Genomic DNA, 19,857 nt, shown 5'->3' with positions numbered 1-19,857 from the left:
CTGCCTGTGTGAAGTCGGCTGGCTTCACTGGGCCATGTTTACGGAAGACAGTCACCATAGCAACGCCAAGCAATGAGTACCTAATAAAAGGCTGTGCTCTTCTCTCTGTCTCTCTCTCTCTTTCTCTCTCTCCAGCTTTGTCCCTCCCTCTCTCTTAACACTGTTCTCGCCGCTTAGACAGACCGAGAAAGGAAGAGCAGAGCAGAAGAAAAGGGGACAGCGGACGAGGATATGTCACACCACTCTTCCACCGGCTCTGACTCCAGCCTGCCGTACCTCCCATCTGCTGGAGTGTGAAGAGCGAGGGCTCGTTTTTTCTTTTTGATTCACCACAGCGGGATATATTTGCAGCCTGCCCAAGAGCAGCACAGCACCTTTGTGCTCCGCCACGCGGAGGACCTCCAGTCTCGTAGAGCAGACGGGAGGAGATCTCTCAGGGCGGTCGGGGGAACATGCAGGGTTTGTATCTGTCGTGGCGCGGTTCTGCAGGGGCGCCGCGGGTGGACAAGCGCCTGCCACAAGCAGTCAAGCCTTAGATGGGATCTGGCTTTTGGGCGGGGCGCAGGGTTTCTCACGGGGAATGGTAGACAGTGTTTGTCATTGAGGAGAGGTTGACTGTAACACCTTTGTCTTGATGTACATTGTTGGACGGAGACACTGTGGCGAGGGGAGACAATGCTATTGAGCTGGGCGGACATTCAAGTTGAAGTTGCCGATAATGTCACAACGATCCTCTCGTCCTACGGCCAAGCAACGACAGAGGAGCAGGCCGTCAGGAGAAAAGGGGCAGAAGACAGGGGACGAGGAGGGGGAGGAGGAGGGAGAGGAAGATTGCTCCCCAGACTCGAGGCCGCTGTCTGCTTGCCCGTCCTGTAGCCATGGGTACGACGTCGCCCTGCTCCTGCCTTGCTCTCACACCCTCTGCGGGCGCTGCGTAGGGGGCGTCGAGGGGGCGGGGCGATGCTGGGCTCCTCGCGGCGCCCCCGGTGTCCGCCGCACCGCCAGCCGTCCAGTGTGCGCGGTGCTGTGCCCGTGTTGTGCCCACCCCGTGGAGCTGCCATGCTGGGAGTGGGCGTCTGCCACCCGCTGTCTGCCCTGCGACCCGACCCTGAGTCCTGGGTGGAACGACAAGGAGAGGCGCCTGGGTGGGGGGGCATTACAGCCCCTCCAACAGGCTCAGGTGAGAAATGTTTGTTAGGAGCCAAGCACTGAAGGTGCAACTATTGTAATTGGTAGTATTACAGTATTATTATTTATCTGCCATGGAAGTCTATGGTAGTCCCTATAACCGACTGGTCGCTTTTTATGAAACTTTGCACAATGATGGAGGCTTGTGCCACGAAGCCATGGAACAAGTCTCACATCGATTGGCCAAAGGGGGCGCTATAGCAGCTGTTTGAAATGGCAAACTTTGAACAGGCATATCTCCCAGTTTGACCTAGACTTTGCGCACACATGCCTCTCCTCACGAGGAACAAATTTGCATCAAGAACCCATAACTTCCGGTTATGTAGATTTTCCATCATTTGGATTTTTTTTTAAAAATGCTTACAATCTATCTCCTCCTAGGAACTTTTACCAATCTGCATGGAATGTGGTCAACACAATCTAGAGACAGATATCTACAGTTCCATTTCGGCAAAAGTTTGAAAAGTTGATTAAAAGAGCCACTATGAGCCAATGAATATTGCAGAGGGTGTGGCTTTTCAAATGAAGGTGTTTAAGTTCTGAATGGTTGGACAGAGCACCACAAAAATGTGTATGGAGATCACCACACATAATCAGAGGCTAATCCTCCATTATTGGCCTGACCAAACAAAGTGGGGGCGCTCATTTCGTAATTTCCTGTTTAGGCCTAACCGCCAAGACGATTTTTCCAAAACTTTGTACAGTGATGCATGGGCATGCCTAATGGTCACTGGAGAAAGTTGAAACTGATTGGCGACAGGGTGGCACTATAACAAGCAAAAATGCTTAAAAGTTTCTAAAATGCAATTGATTGCTGTAGCATCGCTCTTGGCAAAATGGGGTTCATATTTTTTGTATGAGTAGGTCATGGAATGGTCTACAACTTATTACTAATTGGACACAAAATCGTCAGATTCAATTTTGTTGTCGATATAAGAGCTTTTGTGAAAAGCCACCCATTGCGCTTTTAGATATTTTCACTGACATTTTCAATGGCCACATAGCTCAAATGTTTGTTGCCTTTGATGCGTTCATTGCGCTTGGCCCTGTTATTGCTGCTTGCAGCTATATATTTTTGTTTTTGGTTGTATTTATGTTTTTATTGGTTATATTTGGTTGGTCATATTTACAAGTGCCCCATGCTGACGGTGACTCTGCAGCACTACTTGCACACTCTTGATTGTATTGTACATAGGATCACACTGCACTTACAAAACACATTGCAAAAAATATTGTATATAAACACACTGCACGTACATAAACACATTACACATATATTGTATATAAACACATCATATTGTATTTGCCCTTTACTTCTTGCGCTATTATATATGTTGCACTGTCCTGTCTTTGCACTGTCCTGTCTTGTTCCCGCACCTTGTCTATTGTTGTCTATTTACTGTATGCACCAACAGTCCAGAACAAATTCCTAGTGTGTGTAAAAACCTACACGGCTAAAATAAATCTGATTATGATTTTTGTTTTATTGGTGATATGGTGTGTGATGGATGTTATAATAACAAATCCATTAAGTAATTTGATACTTTGATAATCTAGATCATTAAACTAGCTCCTGTCTTCTAGCTAACATTTCTGTGTCCTCACCCCCCCCCACGAACAGGTGGACATGTTCTGCATGGATACAGGTGATGTCACAGCCCAGAGCTCCCTACATGGTGAGTGTTAACAGTGTTTTCAGTAGCCCTGAATAATAACATTCTGACTTACTGTACAAACGATCACATGACCAAGGCCTCATTTCTCATCGATCACGTGCTTCTCGGAAAACGAAGCAATTCTGGACACGGGGGTTCAGCAGAACCTGCCCTACGTGCTCGACAAACGCCTCGGAACTTCGCTCTCATACATAGCATCTCCAAATGGCATGCAGTGTCTTTCTGTAGATACATTCTCTACTCTGTCCACAGATCCAAGTTCCTCCACATCCCCACAGGATGGTGCTATAGACCTACAAGAGGAGGATATGGAGAAGTCAGTCTCAGGTCAGGTTACACTCTGACCCCTCTTGTCTCGAGACTATGAGAGAGATTCAAAATCTCGATTGAAAAACAACTGATAGAACTCTCTTCAGAAAAGAGATTCACTTGCCCCCCCTTGTCCTCTCCCTCCCCCAGGTCTGTCCTTCGCCCTGGATCCCTCTACGGCCGCTCCGTCTCTCCGTCTCTCACACTCCTCCCTCACCCTCACCTTCCAGGGACCGCTGCCCTCTCATCACCACGGGGACACCTGCTCAGAGACGGACTCCGCCCCCCTCCCACAGGTGTGCGCTGACGTCATCATTTCCAGGGGGCAGTTCTACTGGGAGGTGGACGTCTGCAATAGCGCTCTCTACAGGATAGGTAAGGACCTATTCTGTGTGTTATAACATGCAATTCACTGATTTAGTTGAGTGTAGTCCTTGATCCCCCAAGCATAGGCCTACTGATATGTTCCAACTGTCCCAACATAACTTTCCATGAACTTATATTTCTGGTTCTTGGTGGTATTTGTAGAAATAGGCTAAACAAACAATTATTGTGCAAATACTCCCCTGCCCTCATGAACCTTAAACAGTTCACGTTAACAGGTTGTCCTCATAAGTTTCATTATCATGCCTAAACTCTGCTCAACGCTGCCACCCAGTGGTGAAGACGCCATAAAAACATTTGTTGGTCCTCTTCCAATTTTTACAAAAACTGATGGCATTAGTATTTGGATGAGAGGGGCCTATCAGGTTAAATCCATCTCTCATACTGGCAACTGAGCCCAGGGAATCGGTTCTCTTGGCTGGTCTGGTAACACTGTCATTAACAGTCTTGGCTTCCAGGGTCTAACATCTTCTGTCTGTATACAGGAGTCCAGTCAAGTCATTTTGTCCAATCACAAACAACATGTTGATTTGCATCAAAAATGAAAAAAAGTGAAAGTGGCCAAAGCCTTGATGTTTAATGTTTACTGCCCATTACAGATGCCGCAATTCGAACAGCTTACATGAACACATACTGTAACATGACATTTGAACTGTTCTCAACCCTCTGTCAAAAACACTAGCTAGTCTGTACGGACCATTTTTCTTTCTGCTCTGCAGGAGTGAGCTCACTGAACAGGTCTCGTGGTTGGTGGATGGAGAGGCAGGGCATGTCCTTCTCCACGGTGTACGATGATGGACGCCGGGAGCCGCTGCGTGCCGTTCCCCCCCAGATCAAAACCCTGGGGGTCTTCCTCAACATCGGCGGCGGCGCCCTTAGCTTCCACAACGCCTTAACCCAGGAGCACCTTGCCACCCTGCCCACCCGCTTCTGCCCCACTGGAGTGAGCCCTGCTCTGGGGCTGGGCCAAGGGAGGCTCAGGCTCCGCTGTGGCCTACCCCCACCGCCTCACGTCTTCCTCAGTCGGGCCTCAGCCTACAGGGGACCCTCGGGCGCTGGCAGGGGCCGCTGGCGTCGAGACGTGAACTTCCAGTCTGTGAGGAGCGTCATCCAGAGGTTTGAGGAGCTGGCAGCGTCGGGTTCTGACTCTGGTCTGGTGTCAAGTTTCGGCTCGTCTTTTTCCACGTTGGCCTCCATGACAGACCCAGGAGGACCAGGCACCGGCTTCAGTCTAAGCCCAGGATCAGCTCTCATCTCTGGGCATGGGGTACAGACAGATGGGGCAGAATAAACTCTGGAACTTGTAAGCCACTAAGACAGTGGTGCTTTCACCTTGTAATGTGATAGCGTTCTCTTTCTTTCTCTCACACACATACAGCCCTCTGGAGATAGGGTTTGATCTTAGGATGACCATTTGAAAGGCAAATTTGTCATCCCTGGAGCCTCTCTGCATGATCCTCACCCCTGGAATTGATTTTCTCCCCAGGACGCTGGTCTTTCTCTCAGCCCCAGAGGTTTGAGGCTTGGCCAGGGCTGTTAGCGGGAGGTCTCCCTACTGGGGGTCCTTAGGCTCTGGTGGGGGATGGTTTGACTGTACTGTAGGGGTCTGACAATGCTGGCTGAGGTGTGTGTGTGTGTGTGTGTGTGTGTGTGTGTGTGTGTGTGTGTCTGTGTGTGTGTGTGTGCGTGTATAATTGAGATATTGTTTTGCGTGCGGACAGGGGATCGGGGGAAGGGGCGGGGCCAGTGTTGACTCCAGACTGCAAGGACAGGTGGTTACGTATGTTTATCCCACGAGCTGACCTGCCTTTGTATGTGAGCGTGGCCTGGCCTTGCCTCTGGAGCTCTTTGAAGACCATAGACCCGGACGCTTACAAAAGAGAACAAGGAAAACACCAGGATGCAGAGAGAGAAAGAGAAAAAACACCATGCATGCAGCAGGTGGAGAACTGGCTTAGGGACATCAACAAGTTAAGTTAAATAAAGGTTAAATAAAAGTTAGGAAGTTGGGGAGATTGCCTTATTGAGCTGGTCCTATTTATTTTCTGGCACATACTTGACCATTATATTTGTTATATTTGACCACTTGAACTAGGACTAAACATCACAAATGAAGGAATTCTCTCCGTTTTGTTCTGTCTACTCATCGGTTTTTCCATTCGCTGGTATAGGCATTTGCGTTTGTGGAAGGAACACTCAAATATGGTCAGACCACCCAGGTTGTAAATCAGCTGTAAAATCTCATTGTAAAAAAAACAACAATAAAAGCAACCATCCGTCACCGCCATTGGAGGAGGCGGACCTTTTGTATTTTTGGAGAAGTGAACACAAGACGTCTGATGAGTCAGATTGGACCAATAGTTCCATTCATTGATAGGCTACTGTCACGCATCTCAAGGCTGATTATTATTTTGCGCATAACTGAGTTATCCTGAACGGAATACCCGTTAGGGGAACAGTTCGGATATGACCCAGTGTGCCGTCGCCCCTGAAATAGACTCATTGACGACTGGTGATGTCAGTGACAAGTGGCGACCCCCCCCCCCCCCCCCCCCCCCAACTCCCCTGTTATTCCCAGGCAAACTGTTTGTTGATGGCTGCTGGCCGCTAATTCCGTCCTCGGTGATAATCACACTACTATCCAGGGACCCTAGGAAATAGCGTTGGTGAGAAAAGAAAACCGGCGCCCGGCTTCTATTCGCACAATGCCTGCATTCGTTTCGTGGTTTTCGGCGCGCGTACATGATTAAACATCAATTCCATGAGACGCGCATTTGCATTTTGAGTGGGTATTCACTGCTTTCCGAGTAACACAAGAATTAGCCTTACAAGAGAATAGCCCTGTATGTCTTCACCTCGTCCTATTACCATCATTGCTGCATCAGCATAACAGTACAGTAGCTATAAAGTCATCACCCCTCGTCGTTTTGTTGTTCTGTCAGTTGCCTTTTAGAACCAAATTGTGGGCTGTAAAAGGCAATTAGATAAATAGCCACTATAACAAACCTATGTCAATTTTAAAAAAAAAATATAAATCAGTAACGGGGCTATAGCTGTATAGTAGCCTATTTTTATCTAGCCTAATGTGAACATTCACAATTATTAAATGAAATTAGCGTTTTGGAGTGTCATCTGGGCCCTTGATAAAAAAAAATATATATAAAAAAGCGCCTCACTACCAGGATGTCCATATTTACACCATTAGAGTATTTTATTGGTTTTATCTCAACTTGACTCGTCGATGATTGAAGTAGGCCTATAGCCTACTGGTCAGTTCAAAAAGTGGGACGATTTCATACAGATGCCATGCGTAATCGTGTCCTTGATCGTGTTCAACATGTCTACTACAGTCTAAAGGCCAGCGGTGAACAGGTGGTGACGGGGTCGATATAATTGCCAAGATATCAAACTCCCGGTCCCCTCCCGCTATTCACATTGCTGGTATAATCCAGGCCACAAACAGGATGTGGTCCTGTGCCAGTCAGACAGACGAGGGCGGGAGAGCGGGCTTGTTGAGGTACACAAATAAAACAACATGCCCTGCATTATGCATGTACTGCACCCCCAGAAAAGGGACCAATATAGAGTTGTGACAGAGCTGATCAGAGTTTATGTTGCATATTTGGCATATTTCTAATGTTTTTATTTATTTATTATTTTTTAATTATATCAGGTATATTAAGTCCGTCGGTGTTTCTTTGAGCTGATTCCCCCCCAAGCTCTGCGTGTTTGCTTCAAATTAAGTACTGATCGGAATTGTATTGAATTGTTTCTCACTCAGAATTCACAAAATGCCGGTCACGGTTAGGCTTAATCCATTTTATTAGAATGTAGGCCAAACGTTTCTTGGTATAACTTGAAATGACTTCAGACGCACAGGCTCTCTCTCTCCCTCTCCCTCTCCGAGCCTACCCCTCTCTCGAGTTTAACAGAAAACACGCGAACGTTTAGATTCGTGGGTTTAGATTCTCTCACTTGGTGTGATAGCATATATTTCTGTTCAAACTCACACAGATGGGCCTACGGAAACTCATGAGCTACGGAGGTGAGCTGACAACCCCCTTTCTAAACTGCGCCACTTATATGCCTATTGTTGATTAAGTCTATATGCTGTCTAGCCCGTGCTGAACGAATTGGACTTGCAACATATTAGTCTACATTGCGCCCTGTAGTGCAGTGAGGTAGTGGTGGGGAATACACAACAATTCTCCTCATTCTCTGCGTGTGAATTGTGTATTTACTCCAATAGACAATTTGCTATCCGGTCTCTCCCTAATGAATCACTTGCCGCTGCAGCCGAAAGCGTCGCTTATCACCCAATGATGAAGTGCAAACAGGCCATCATCGATTGCCATTCACCCCGCGGAGGAGAGGGGCGCCGGTGTGTGAATCCCCTCGCCCACATGGAAGTGACTCCCACAGCCATATAATGTGATATGCATACAAATATTCGTCATTTTACTTCGCGCACATTTGCTAGGGGACTAGCTATGCATTTGTGGCGTTATGTTTCTTTACTTAGTCTTTTTATTCTTCTTTTATGGCTCCCGTTGAGCGATGGGCCAAGTCTGGTAGAACGGAGGACGTGTTGGTGCCATGTTGAATGGGTTCATCTCTATTGAGAGGAGGCCTATAGTCATGTTTAGCATGTGGATGGAGTAGATAGGGGCTAGAGCGGAAGAGTCTCACAGTTTCCGGAGCGCGACAGACAAAGCCGTAACAATCAGTGATGTATGGTTCTACACCAAACACGCCCAATCCCCCTCACCACCCTCCCTTAATGAGTTTATTTAGCTTATTTTATGGCTCTTTAGTGTAGTGTAAATGACAAGTGGGGAAAGAGCCACATTGCACGCGTGAACGAGCAACCCCAAAGAATGTATATAGGATGGGCTATTTATCAATAAAGGCTATGTTTCATATAGGCTATCATATATAATGTGTAATCATATTACGCCTACTTGTAGTTTTTCTGTCATATATAATTCCACAGACCAGTTTAGTAGGCTATGTGATTAGCATGACCCTTGCAGTGAACTTCCGAAAGTAAATCACCATGTAGCCACTTCTCTCTCTCTCTCCCTTTCTTTCGCTCCCTCTCTCTCTCTCTCTCTCTCTCTATATATATATATATATATGCCTATATATATATCACATACGCACACCGTTGCGTCTACTGTGGCTATGAGGAATATGGAGCTATTGCTCAATATTCAAACTAGGCTACTAACCAGACGTTTTGTAGGCTATTTCTTTGTCATTTGCATTTCCTAGAAGAAATAGATACAATGGGTTATAACAGTGTACAATAAACAGCATTTTAATCTTCATTTAGATCACTTGTTGGGTGGTCATATTCTCATATATACAACAAATGCGTACGCAATTTTTTTTAAACAAATCGGACTCTTTGGAAATGTCCACTTCGGAGGTTCATATGGCCAAAATAAGCAACGTTCTTATAATGTAAAAGGACAGACGGCGATAGGCAAACGCAGATTGAAAAGAGTTGCCGTGAGGTATTCAAACTATTTTCATTTGTTTCTGTTAAGTCACTTAGGTCTAAACGCCAAACGCAGTTGTATAAATACAGGACAGCCTACACACACACACACACACACACACACACACACACACACACACACACACACACACACACACACACACACACACACACACACACACATTCCTCTACTGTACTGTGTGATCGTGCTCTCTCCCACTAGGTGTTCTGACACATTTTTACATGGCGTTGGGTTAACGGTCTGGGACTTACTTGACCCTCCTCTTTCGTCCCTTTCCTTACCTACCCCACCCCTTTCGTTCTCACCCCTCCCTGTCGTGCCTGCTTCAAGTGTCAGGGCAGTATAAAGCTGAAAGGACCCGGCGCAGAGGGGTCATATGCTTTTGGGCTGGTACCGTCATACCATATTAAGTGTTTGGTTAGCCTATTCTCTTTTTCACTACTTGGAGGATACCTGGCTGCAGTCGACCTCAGGCGCATGCTGCATTAGTTAAACGCCGTAGTCTATATTCTTGTTCATTTATTTCACACGGACCAACCAGCGTTATTTCACAAGGACAAAGAGGAGAGCTTTTGTTTCTCTGCAGCAAGAAGGAGAAAGTGAAGCCGCGGCGAGTTTCGGATGCTCCCCCCGGTCAGGATGCCAGCTCGCCGCGCGCTCAGCTCCTTGCTGTGCGTGATGAGCTGCGCGTGGCTGCAGTGTGGAGGCGCCTCCAGGATGAAATCACCCGCTCTGCCCATCCAGTCCGAGAGAGAACCCCTGCCTTCAAAGGGAGTGTCAGGTAAGCCACAACTCGACCCAATAGCACACCGACTTCCATAAAACCCACACTGGGTCATATGATTTGAAATCTGACCTGGGGTTGAACATCTGAAGCTATAGCAGGCCTGCATGTTTTCAGCACTGACGTCTCCAGTTTTACCTAGGCTTTATAGGGATTGCAGATCTATGGAAGATACGTTTTACTCACCAAATGCTTGGAAGGTGTACAAAAACATTTTAGAATTGGCCCTAATCACCGTTCTGTATTTTTTAGACAAAGTTACTTCACCCCTTCTCCCCGTTTCCTTGCATCTTCCTCAAGCGACCCTCTGTTATGGTTACTTCATGAACAAACTTCAGCAAACATCTTAGTCATAACCACGGAGAATGCCATCTGGTCTATGTGCAAGCTTTTAAAACCTCTTGTTTTTACAAGAAAACCGGTCCGTCAGAAGTAAGATGTCAAGGTCCTAAGAACAAATGCCTCTAATAACGTTTATCCAACGCTGGAAACTGTAATCAATCGACTTTCCATGACTGCTGTTCTTTAGTGAGGGCATGCCCTTCTTCGGCTGTGCCAAGCGGGTGATTTATTGCCAGTGAGTGGGGCGGGCAGGCGAGGTGTTCTCGGTTCACGGTAACTCGACTGGACTGTTTAAAGTGTAGTCACTTAATGAAAGAATAATGCGAACCAGGTTGTAAGAAGCTAAGCCTCAGGCAACCGCACGATATCGCGTCGACAGTCAGTGAACTTGGTGCTGGGGTTACCTCACCTCCAAGCCGTGCTGCGCCATGTTGGCCTGATAGTGCCAAGGTGGTGACTGGACTGGAAAAGGACCGGAGGCAAATAACGAGTGAAATAATGGCCCATACCAATACAATGCTTGGCAGGGAGAATTCGGTTGCAAAAATATGTTACTGGAACCATTGATAATTGTCCTATAGCCTCGGATTATCATTGCAATATTTTCCTTAATAGAAATTCCCCCATCCATTTGAAACACTCAATAGCCTACATAAGCGCTTCAATTACTTTCGGTGTAGTCACACAACCTCAAGGCACTAGCATGCCAGGTGGGGAATGCGTATTACTTTTCCCAAATGACTTCGTGTTTGTTGTGTGAATGGATTTAAAAATAATAATAATTCAAGGTTGGGATTGTTGAATACCCCATGCACCGTTTAAATGAAAAATGATCTACGGCTGGTCTTCGGAACACATGAGGCATCCAGACAATCCCCCCCAACTGTCTGACGCAGTTTGGTAATTGGCATTGTCAAAGCAACGTCAGTTCGCCTATAATGTCCAAAGGCCTAATGCGCATTAGCCTACTAATAGAATGTGTACTGGACTGTAGGCTAGACCAGACAGGCATTTGTGTCCATCCGTTGCAGGCATACTAAGCATATTATGTTTTGTGGAATAAAATGACCTACATTGCTTTCGGCAAAGTCGCATTTCACTTACCAATTGTTATTTCGTCCTGTAAGCCAACAACTGCACTACCAAGTGAACGTGACGTCCCCTGACCAATAGTTTGTCTCCCTCTGTTACAGGATGCTCGTTCGGGGGGAGATTCTATTCGCTGGAGGACACGTGGCACCCCGACCTGGGGGAGCCATTCGGGATCATGCACTGCGTCCAATGTTACTGTGAAACGGTAGGTTTACATAACCTTTAAAATTGTCATCTCATACCCTAGTTTACACATAGCCTACATTTATGTCAACAGCAAATAATATGACAGTCAGACACAGACAGACATACCAAAATTGCATTGCTGTATAGAACAGAAATAATTTTGTAAAAGCAGTCTTTCTGTCAGTGTGAGGAGGTTCACATATGTTTTCTTTTCTCAGCAAAAGAGTCGTCGTGGTAAGGTGTTTGGGAAGGTGAGCTGTAAGAACATCAAGCAGGACTGTCCAGAGCCCAGCTGTGATGAGCCAGAGCTGCTACCTGGACAGTGCTGCAAAACCTGCCCCAAAGGTGAGTCACAGCTCCAAAACCTGCTCCATCTACATGGCTTCCTCCAAGTTTCAAGTATTGTGTCATTCAGGGAGTTTCTCTCTTTCTCTCTCTGTCTCTCTCTCTGTCTCTCTCTCTGTCTCTCTCTCTCTCTCTCTCTCTCTCTCTCTCTCTCTCTCTCTCTCTCTCACACTCTCTCTCTCTCTCTCTCTCTCTCTCTCATTCTCTCTCTCTCCCTCTCTCTCCTTCTCTCTCTCTCTCTCTCTCTCTTGTTCCCTGACCAGGAGCAGGTCTGGGTTTGTCTCTGACTCAGTGTGTGTCCAATGTGGTCATTCTAGAACCACCTGGTCCAAAGGCAGTTCCTGCCCATTTATTCTCCTTCAGTGTGACATGTTATACTACCTGTTTCCACCTCCTACACTCACCCTTTCTCTCTCTCTCTCTCTCTCTCTCTCTCTCTCTCTCTCTCTCTCACACACACATCCTCTCCTGCTCTTCTCTCTCTCTCTCCCTCTCTCCCTCTCTCTATCTGACATTCTCTCTCTCTCACACACACACACACAGACGGTTGTGTGCTTACAGACACTGTTGGGTGGGTCTTACATTCTCCATAGTCGCTCGGTAGATTGTGTGTGTGTGTATGTGTGTGTGTCTGGTAATGGAATGGAAAGTCAAGGTAAAGTGCCCGGGTTGTCTGAGAGGCCCCCATCACCGGGACAACATTGAGTGTGTTTGTACTCATATGGGAAAATGTGGAGTGTGTGTGTGTGTGTGTGTGTGTCTGTGTCTGTGTGTGTGTGTGTGTGTTGAAGTGGAATGGGCTGCAAATGTGTTGTGGTCGTGCATGCCTGTAGGAAAGGCCCAGAGTGTGTTTATGTAATTGGTGGAAAACTGTGTGTGTGTGTGTGTGTGTGTGTATGTGTGTGTGTGTGTGCATGAGCGTAAGTGTGTGTGTGTGTGTGTGTATGAGCTTGAGTGAGCGTGTGTGAGTGTGTGTGTGTGTGTGTGAGAGTGTGTGTGTGTGTGTGTGTGTGTTTAGGGTGACTGGTGCACCTGAGGATACAGCAGAGTGTGGGAGGTGAGGCTGACACTACACAGCAGCCTGAGAACATGGAGGGGAAGTGAGGGAGAGAGAGAGGATATGACAGAGGACAGACAGGGATGATATGACAGGGGACAGACAGGGAGGATATGACAGAGGACAGACAGGGAGGATGTGACAGAGGACAGACAGAGGATGTGACAGAGGACAGACAGGGAGGATGTGACAGAGGACAGACAGAGGATGTGACAGAGGACAGACAGGGAGGATATGACAGGGGACAGACAGGGAGGATATGACAGAGGACAGACAGGGAGGATATGACAGAGGACAGACAGAGGATGTGACAGAGGACAGACAGGGAGGATATGACAGAGGACAGACAGAGGATGTGACAGAGGACAGACAGGGAGGATGTGACAGAGGACAGACAGAGGATGTGACAGAGGACAGACAGGGAGGATATGACAGAGGACAGACAGAGGATGTGACAGAGGACAGACAGGGAGGATGTGACAGAGGACAGACAGAGGATGTGACAGAGGACAGACAGGGAGGATATGACAGAGGACAGACAGGGAGGATGTGACAGGGGACAGACAGGGAGGATATGACAGAGGACAGACAGGGAGGATATGACAGGACAGAGGGAAAGAAAACAGGCTCTGCTAGTCAGAAACAGGCTCTTGAAGAAAGAGGTGAGTCCTCAGTCTCTTCACTGTGAGCGTGTGTGTGTGCACTTGCATACATGCGTCTCTCTGTATGTGTGTGTCGCAATTATAGTCGTTCCCAGTGTTTATGTGTGTGTGTCACTCTCTAAGTCTTTGTAACAGTACTTGTCAGTATGCTTGTGTGTGTGTGTTTGTTCATCTGAGAGAGAGAGGTGCTGAAAATGTTACATTAGGACACAGTGTTGTGTGTGTGTGTGTGTGTGTGGAACAATATGGGTAATTGTTTGGATAGTGGGCGACTGTCACTCCCAATTCCCCCTTCACTCATTGGGCTAAGAAACAAAAATTGTGTTGCTATGGCGGCCAGACCAGCCAGGATGTGCTGCTCTGAAGTAGGATTAGATGAGACCTCAGTGAGAGAGAGACAGGGAGAGAGAGAGAAAGAGAGAGAGAGAGAGAGAGAGAGAGAGAGACAGGGATAGAGAGAGACAGGGATAGAGAGAGACAGAGAGAGACAGAGAGAGACACAGAGAGAGAGAGAGAGAGAGAGAGAGAGAGAGACAGGGATAGAGAGAGACAGAGAGAGAGAGAGAGAGAGACAGACAGAGAGAGAGACAGAGAGATTTTCTATTTTATATGCAGTAAATGTCACTAATGTTAATGTTCTAATATTATTTACACATACACTTAGACACACACACACATCTGTTTTAATGTTCATTATACAACGGTTAGTTCTGGTTCTTGATTCTGATTGGCTGGAAGCCGTGTTAAAATACTTTGTAACACACACCTGGGACCGCGTATCATTCCATGCTCAGTATTAATGCGCCTCCCATTTGATCCAATGCATTGTAGTTGTTGTTGTTGCTTGGCAACCCATTTGTTAGGGGAACTATTTTGCTCCGCGGAATTGAGGGAATGATGCTTCGTTTTGAATAAATGTTAATATTTTACATTGCTGTGTGTCTATTTGACACTAATAGCTGTAGTAACCGTTGTATAAAAGCAATAAACCACTCGAGGCCGTGTGTTATAGTGATTTTATAACAGCTAGGGGGGTTTTAGGGCACTCCGCTTCGCGTCGTGCCTAACAACGCCCCCTAGCTGTTATAAAATCACTATAACACACGGCCTCGAGTGGTTTATTGCTTAATTTACTATGTAAATCTTTACTGTTAATTACTACTGCTTATTGTTATTTTTTATTATTTATTTATTTGTTTGTTTATTTTCAATCTACATACATGTTAGAAACACAGATTTGTCAGGCTAATAGTGAATTGAATTGACAGACCGAATCTCTCTTTTCTGTCATCGCTCCCTCCCACTCCTCATGGAACCGTCTCTGTCCCTCTCTCTACCTCCTCCCTCTCTCTACCTCCTCCCTCTCTCTACCTCCTCCATCTCTATACCTCCTCCCTCTCTCTACCTCCTCCCTCTCTCTACCTCCTCCATCTCTATACCTCCTCCCTCTCTCTACCTCCTCCCTCTCTCTACCTCCTCCCTCTCTCTACCTCCTCCATCTCTATACCTCCTCCCTCTCTCTACCTCCTCCCTCTCTCTACCTCCTCCATCTCTATACTTCCTCCCTCTCTCTACCTCCTCCCTCTCTCTACCTCCTCCCTCCTCCCTCTCTCTACCTCCTCCATCTCTCTACCTCCTCCCTCTCTCTACCTCCTCCCTCCTCCCTCTCTCTACCTCCTCCCTCTCTACCTCCTCCCTCTCTCTACCTCCTCCCTGCAGTTCATACCCTTCTCTACCTCCTCCATCACTCGTCCCCTCTCATATTCACTTCCCTCTTTCTGCTCATCACTCATCCCCTCTGCAGATCTAACTGAGATGCTATTTCCCTCAAGCCGTCTTGCGACTGTAATAACCACCAATAGGTGTTGCATAAATATCCGATTCCCGATGTAAATTGTGACCATGCTCTCTGCGCCTGTGTAGCTGATGTGGACAGGAAGCAGGCGGAGTCCGTGTTCGACGGCTTCGAGTACTTCCAGGAAAAGGAGGATGACCTCCACAAGTCCTACAACGACCGTTCATACCTCAGCTCTGAGGACATCTCCCCCGGAGACAGCCGGACTGGTGAGTGAACACACACACACACACACACACACACACACACACACACACATGTGCACACACACACACAAGTGCACACACACACACACACACATAAGAACACATACACGCAAACACACACACACGCACACACACACAAGCACAAACAAACACACAAACTCATACACACAGATAAGCACACACATACAGTACACACACACACACACACTCACACACACACATGTTGCTATGGAAAAACAGTAATTTTCATACACAGTCACAGACACAAACACATTCTGTACAAGAGAATAATAGAAGTGTTTACTATAGCAGATATTTGTAAACAGTAACTCAAACTCGCCCACCTTCCACCTCTCTATCTCTCTCCCTCCCTCTCTTTATCTCTCTCTCTCTATCTCTCTCTCTCTGTCCCTCTCTCTTCCTTGGCCTCATTTCTCTCTCTTCCTCTCTCTCTCCCTCTGCCTCTCTCTCTCTCCCTCTCTCCCTCTCTCTCTCTCTCTCTCTCTCTAGACTTTGTGGCAGTGTTGACAGGAGTAACAGACTCCTGGCTGCCCAGTTCCAGTGGTGTGGCCCGAGCTCGCTTCTCCCTGTCCAGAACCAGTCTGAGCTTCTCCATCACCTACCAGAGGTAACACACACACACACACACACACACACACACTCAGACTGCTGTTTATCTTATTAAATCAGTTGCCATTTCCCTTTTAAGTTTTCTTTCAAGTCTCAAGTTTCAAGTATTGTGTCATTCAGGGAGTTTCTCTCTCTGTGTCTCTCTCTCTCTCGCACACACACTGACAACCCCAACACACACACACATATTGACACACCCTCCATTGGATATCATATTATACGCAGTGTCTGGTGAGAACAGGATATGAGAGCAGGAGACAGAAGACGCTGTACCAAACTGAATTAGACTTAACTCTTAATCCCTCTTCACTCTCTTCACTCTCTTCACTCCCCTCTCTCTCTCTCTCTCTCTCTCTCTCTCTCTCTCTCTCTCTCTCTCTCTCTCTCTCTCAGGATGGAACAGCCCAGCAAGATTGTGTTCCTTGATTCAGAGGGAAATACGGCGTTTGAGTACAGGGTCCCGAAAGGGCAGTCAGACATGGTGAGATATGAAGGTGTTCTCTGTTCCAAGACACTTCTACTTCCTGTGTGTGTTCGCTGTGTGTGTGTGTGTGTGTGTGTGTGTGTGTGTGTGTGTAAGAAGAAGAGAAAGACAGTGTGTGTGTGTGTGTGTTTGTCTCTGCAGGTTTGTGTGTGGGTGTTAAAAAAAGAGGGAAAATGACCCTGTGTGTGTGTGTGTGTGTGTGTGTGTGTGTGTGTGTGTGTGTGTTTGTGTGTGTGCACCCTAGAGAGAAAGATTAAGTACCTCCATGATAAATGCTCTCTCTCCGTGACTCTCTGGTCAAACTCTGACTGCTCCTCCCATAATTCACCCTGCAATAATAAACACAAGCACTGCCTCACACATACACGCGCACACAGACACACACACACACGCCACACGCACACACGCACACACATACACACACACACACGCCACATAAACACATGCATGTACACACACACACACACATTCGCAAAGCATTGTCTCAACATTGCCTCACAGTTCCTGGAACATTTTCTGTGCCTGTTTCACAAAACAAACATGTCAACAAACGCACGCTCACACTCATGATCGGAACTTCTCACACACTCGCTCACACACACGCTCACACACTCGCTCACACACACGGCCACACGATTGCACACACATACTTAGAAACCTTTAGCGCAGTGTAATAAATGGTTGATTTCATTGGGTCAAGTGGAATGGTGCCACTGCTAGACGGTGAGACATGAGGCACTCACACACTGGCACAGTCACTTAGCTCAGCATAGAATAAACACAGAGAGAGAGAGAGAGAGGACAGATTGAGAGAGAGAGAGAGAGAGGACACAGAGAGAGAGAGAGAGAGAGAGAGAGGACGCAGAGAGAGAGAGAGAGAGAGAGGTAGGAAGTGGAGGGGCTGTTTATTTAAGAGGGCGGCTGTGTGTGGTGTGTGCGTGTGTGTGTCCGTGCGTGTGTGTGGTGTGTGTGTGTGTGTGTCCGTGCGTGTGTGGTGTGTGCATGTGTGTGTCCGTGCATGTGTGTGTACATTGCTGTAGGTCTGCGTGTGTATGCATGCGTGCGTACGTACATACAGTGCTGTAGGTCTGCATATATATGTGTGTGTGTGTGTGTGTGTGTCCATATCTCGCCTCAAGCCAAATCACACACATGTCCTCAGGGCATTCCGTCAGAACGCGAGGCCGGGCAGGACCCCTATATATAGGCCCAGAAAACGGCCTTTATTATTTTTAGACAAATGCCCCTATCGGATGTCAAGCGCCCGGGGGGCTGAGATGACCGCTCTGGGATGACTGGGCCGGCGTGGAGGGAGGATCATTACGGCGGGGGGGGGGATTTTTCACTTGTGACATCACCCACGAGAAGGACTCAGAGTGCATTAACAATTAAAAGGGGAGATTATCCCGGCCTGTGAGTTATGAGGTGTGCGTGCGTCACCACATGTCTTCCCCCTCTAAGGCAGATGAGAGGCGTTTTTCAAAGGGTTCCTGTTTGTGGCCCGGGGCTGAGATAGAGTCCAGAATTTCCCCGAGGCTGATCTTTTCCACAGATGTCTGTCTGTGTGTGTGTGTGTGTGTGTGTGTGTGTGTGTGTGTGTGTGTGTGTGTGTGTGTGTGTGTGTGTGTGTATGTGTATGAGTGTGTGTGTTTCAAAGAAATCAAACTGCACCCTGGGGCTGTTTTCAGTTTGTATGTAAACTGTGCGTAAGGCAGAATACTCCACGCTGCTCCGGCTTTTATACAGTGAGGAGGATATACAATTGGGACTCACGTGTGTGTGTGTGCGTGTGTTTGTGTGTGTGTGTGTGTGTGTGTGTGTGTCTGTGTTTGTGTATCTGTATGTGTTTCAGATCTGTGGGGTCTGGAAGAGCCTTCCCAAATCCCACGTGAGGCAGCTACAGTCTGAACAACTGCGGGTCTCCATGACAACGGCCACTGGTAGGAGGGAGGAGATCGAGGGGAAGATCATCAAACACAGAGCTCTGTTCGCAGGTGGGTGTGTGTGTGTGTGTATGTGTGTACACGTGTGTGAGAGTGTGTGTGTACATGTGTGAGAGTGTATGTGTGCATGTGTGTGTGTGTAGAATATGTGTGTGTGAGAGAGTGTGTGTGTGTGTACATGTGTGAGAGTGTGTGTGTGTGTGTGTACATGTGTAAGAGTGTCTGCGTATGTGTGTGTGTGCGTGTGTTTACATGTGTGTGAGTGTGTGTGTGTGTGTATGTGTACGTTTGTGAGAGAGTGTGAGAGTGTGTGTGTGTGTGTGTGAGTGCATGTGTGAGTGTGTGTGTGTACATGTGTAAGAGTGTCTGTGTACGTGTGAGTGTGTGTGTATGTGTACATGTGTAAGAGTGTGTGTACGTGTGAGTGTGTGTGAGTGTGTGTACGTGAGTGAGAGAGTGTGTGTGTGTTCATGTCGCCGTCCCTCCAGTGGCATAAAGCAGCCTCAGCACATCCAGCCCAGTCAGGCGCGGAGCCTGGAGTTCATCAGTGGACGGACATTTCTCCGGCCGTGTGCGGCGTGAACGAATGCGTGTTCAGGTGCCTGTGTCTGTTCCCACTCCACAGAGACGTTCAGCGCCACGCTGACCTCGGAGAAGGAGCACTCTGGGATGGGGGGCGTCGCCGTGCTGACCCTTAGCGACACAGAGAACAACCTCCACTTCATCCTCATCCTGCAAGGCCTGCTGGGACACAGAGAAAACGGTGAGAGAGAGAGAGAGAGAGAGAGAGATGGTGTTGTCCAGATGAACAGTGAAGGAGAGCAGGGGGCAGGACTGGGAGTGAAATCCTGGCTGGCGTTAGGAGAGACGGATGAAGTGTGAAATGGAGGGGAGAGAGGGAGAGGGGGCGGGAACAGGGGGAGGAGAGAAGGAGGGAGAGAAGAATGGGGAGGAGAGAGGGGAAGGATTAGGGAAGAAGAAACGTGATGGCAAAGAACGAGAGAGGAGGGAGAGAGAGAGGGAGGGAGAGAGAGGGAGGGAGAGAGAGAGAGGGAAAAACAGAGAGAGGGAAAAACAGAGAGAGGGAGAGAAAGCAGGAGAGAGAGAGTATCAAGAAGGAGCAACGAGTGCATTGCGTGTCAGTCGGGTTTGTGAACCCCTCATGTAACCTTTGACCCCACAGAGCCCC

At 47.6% G+C, this 19,857-nt stretch overlaps 2 protein-coding genes across 2 annotated transcripts in view; both read left to right on the top strand.

The window, feature by feature from the left end:
• Positions 1-718: 718 nt before the first annotated feature.
• Positions 719-9,292, top strand: LOC311329809 (uncharacterized protein; the record flags this gene model as incomplete). Its single annotated transcript, XM_084461736.1, has 5 exons — positions 719-1,180; positions 2,810-2,864; positions 3,324-3,548; positions 4,277-4,824; positions 9,284-9,292. 5 exons carry the CDS (start codon positions 719-721, stop codon positions 9,290-9,292), a joined length of 1,299 nt encoding a protein of 432 aa, XP_084317862.1.
• Positions 9,293-9,721: 429 nt separating this feature from the next.
• chrd (chordin) overlaps positions 9,722-19,857 on the top strand; it is a gene marked incomplete at both ends in the record, with an annotated part of 20,366 nt that continues 10,230 nt past the window's right edge. Inside the window, 9 exons of the mRNA XM_084461725.1 lie at positions 9,722-9,863; positions 11,402-11,505; positions 11,705-11,831; positions 15,474-15,614; positions 16,122-16,239; positions 16,635-16,722; positions 18,578-18,719; positions 19,294-19,431; positions 19,852-19,857. The exon at positions 19,852-19,857 is cut by the window's right edge and continues 77 nt beyond it. Of these exons, the coding sequence (XP_084317851.1) occupies positions 9,722-9,863; positions 11,402-11,505; positions 11,705-11,831; positions 15,474-15,614; positions 16,122-16,239; positions 16,635-16,722; positions 18,578-18,719; positions 19,294-19,431; positions 19,852-19,857 (1,006 nt within the window). The remainder of the gene's footprint in view (positions 9,864-11,401; positions 11,506-11,704; positions 11,832-15,473; positions 15,615-16,121; positions 16,240-16,634; positions 16,723-18,577; positions 18,720-19,293; positions 19,432-19,851) is intronic.

The sequence above is a fragment of the Borostomias antarcticus genome, assembly GCF_949987555.1.
Source record: "Borostomias antarcticus genome assembly, chromosome: 1".
Taxonomy (NCBI): Eukaryota; Metazoa; Chordata; class Actinopteri; order Stomiiformes; family Stomiidae; genus Borostomias; species Borostomias antarcticus.
The sequence above is the reverse complement of the archived record's forward strand: the minus strand, read 5'-3'. Positions and strand labels throughout refer to the sequence as shown.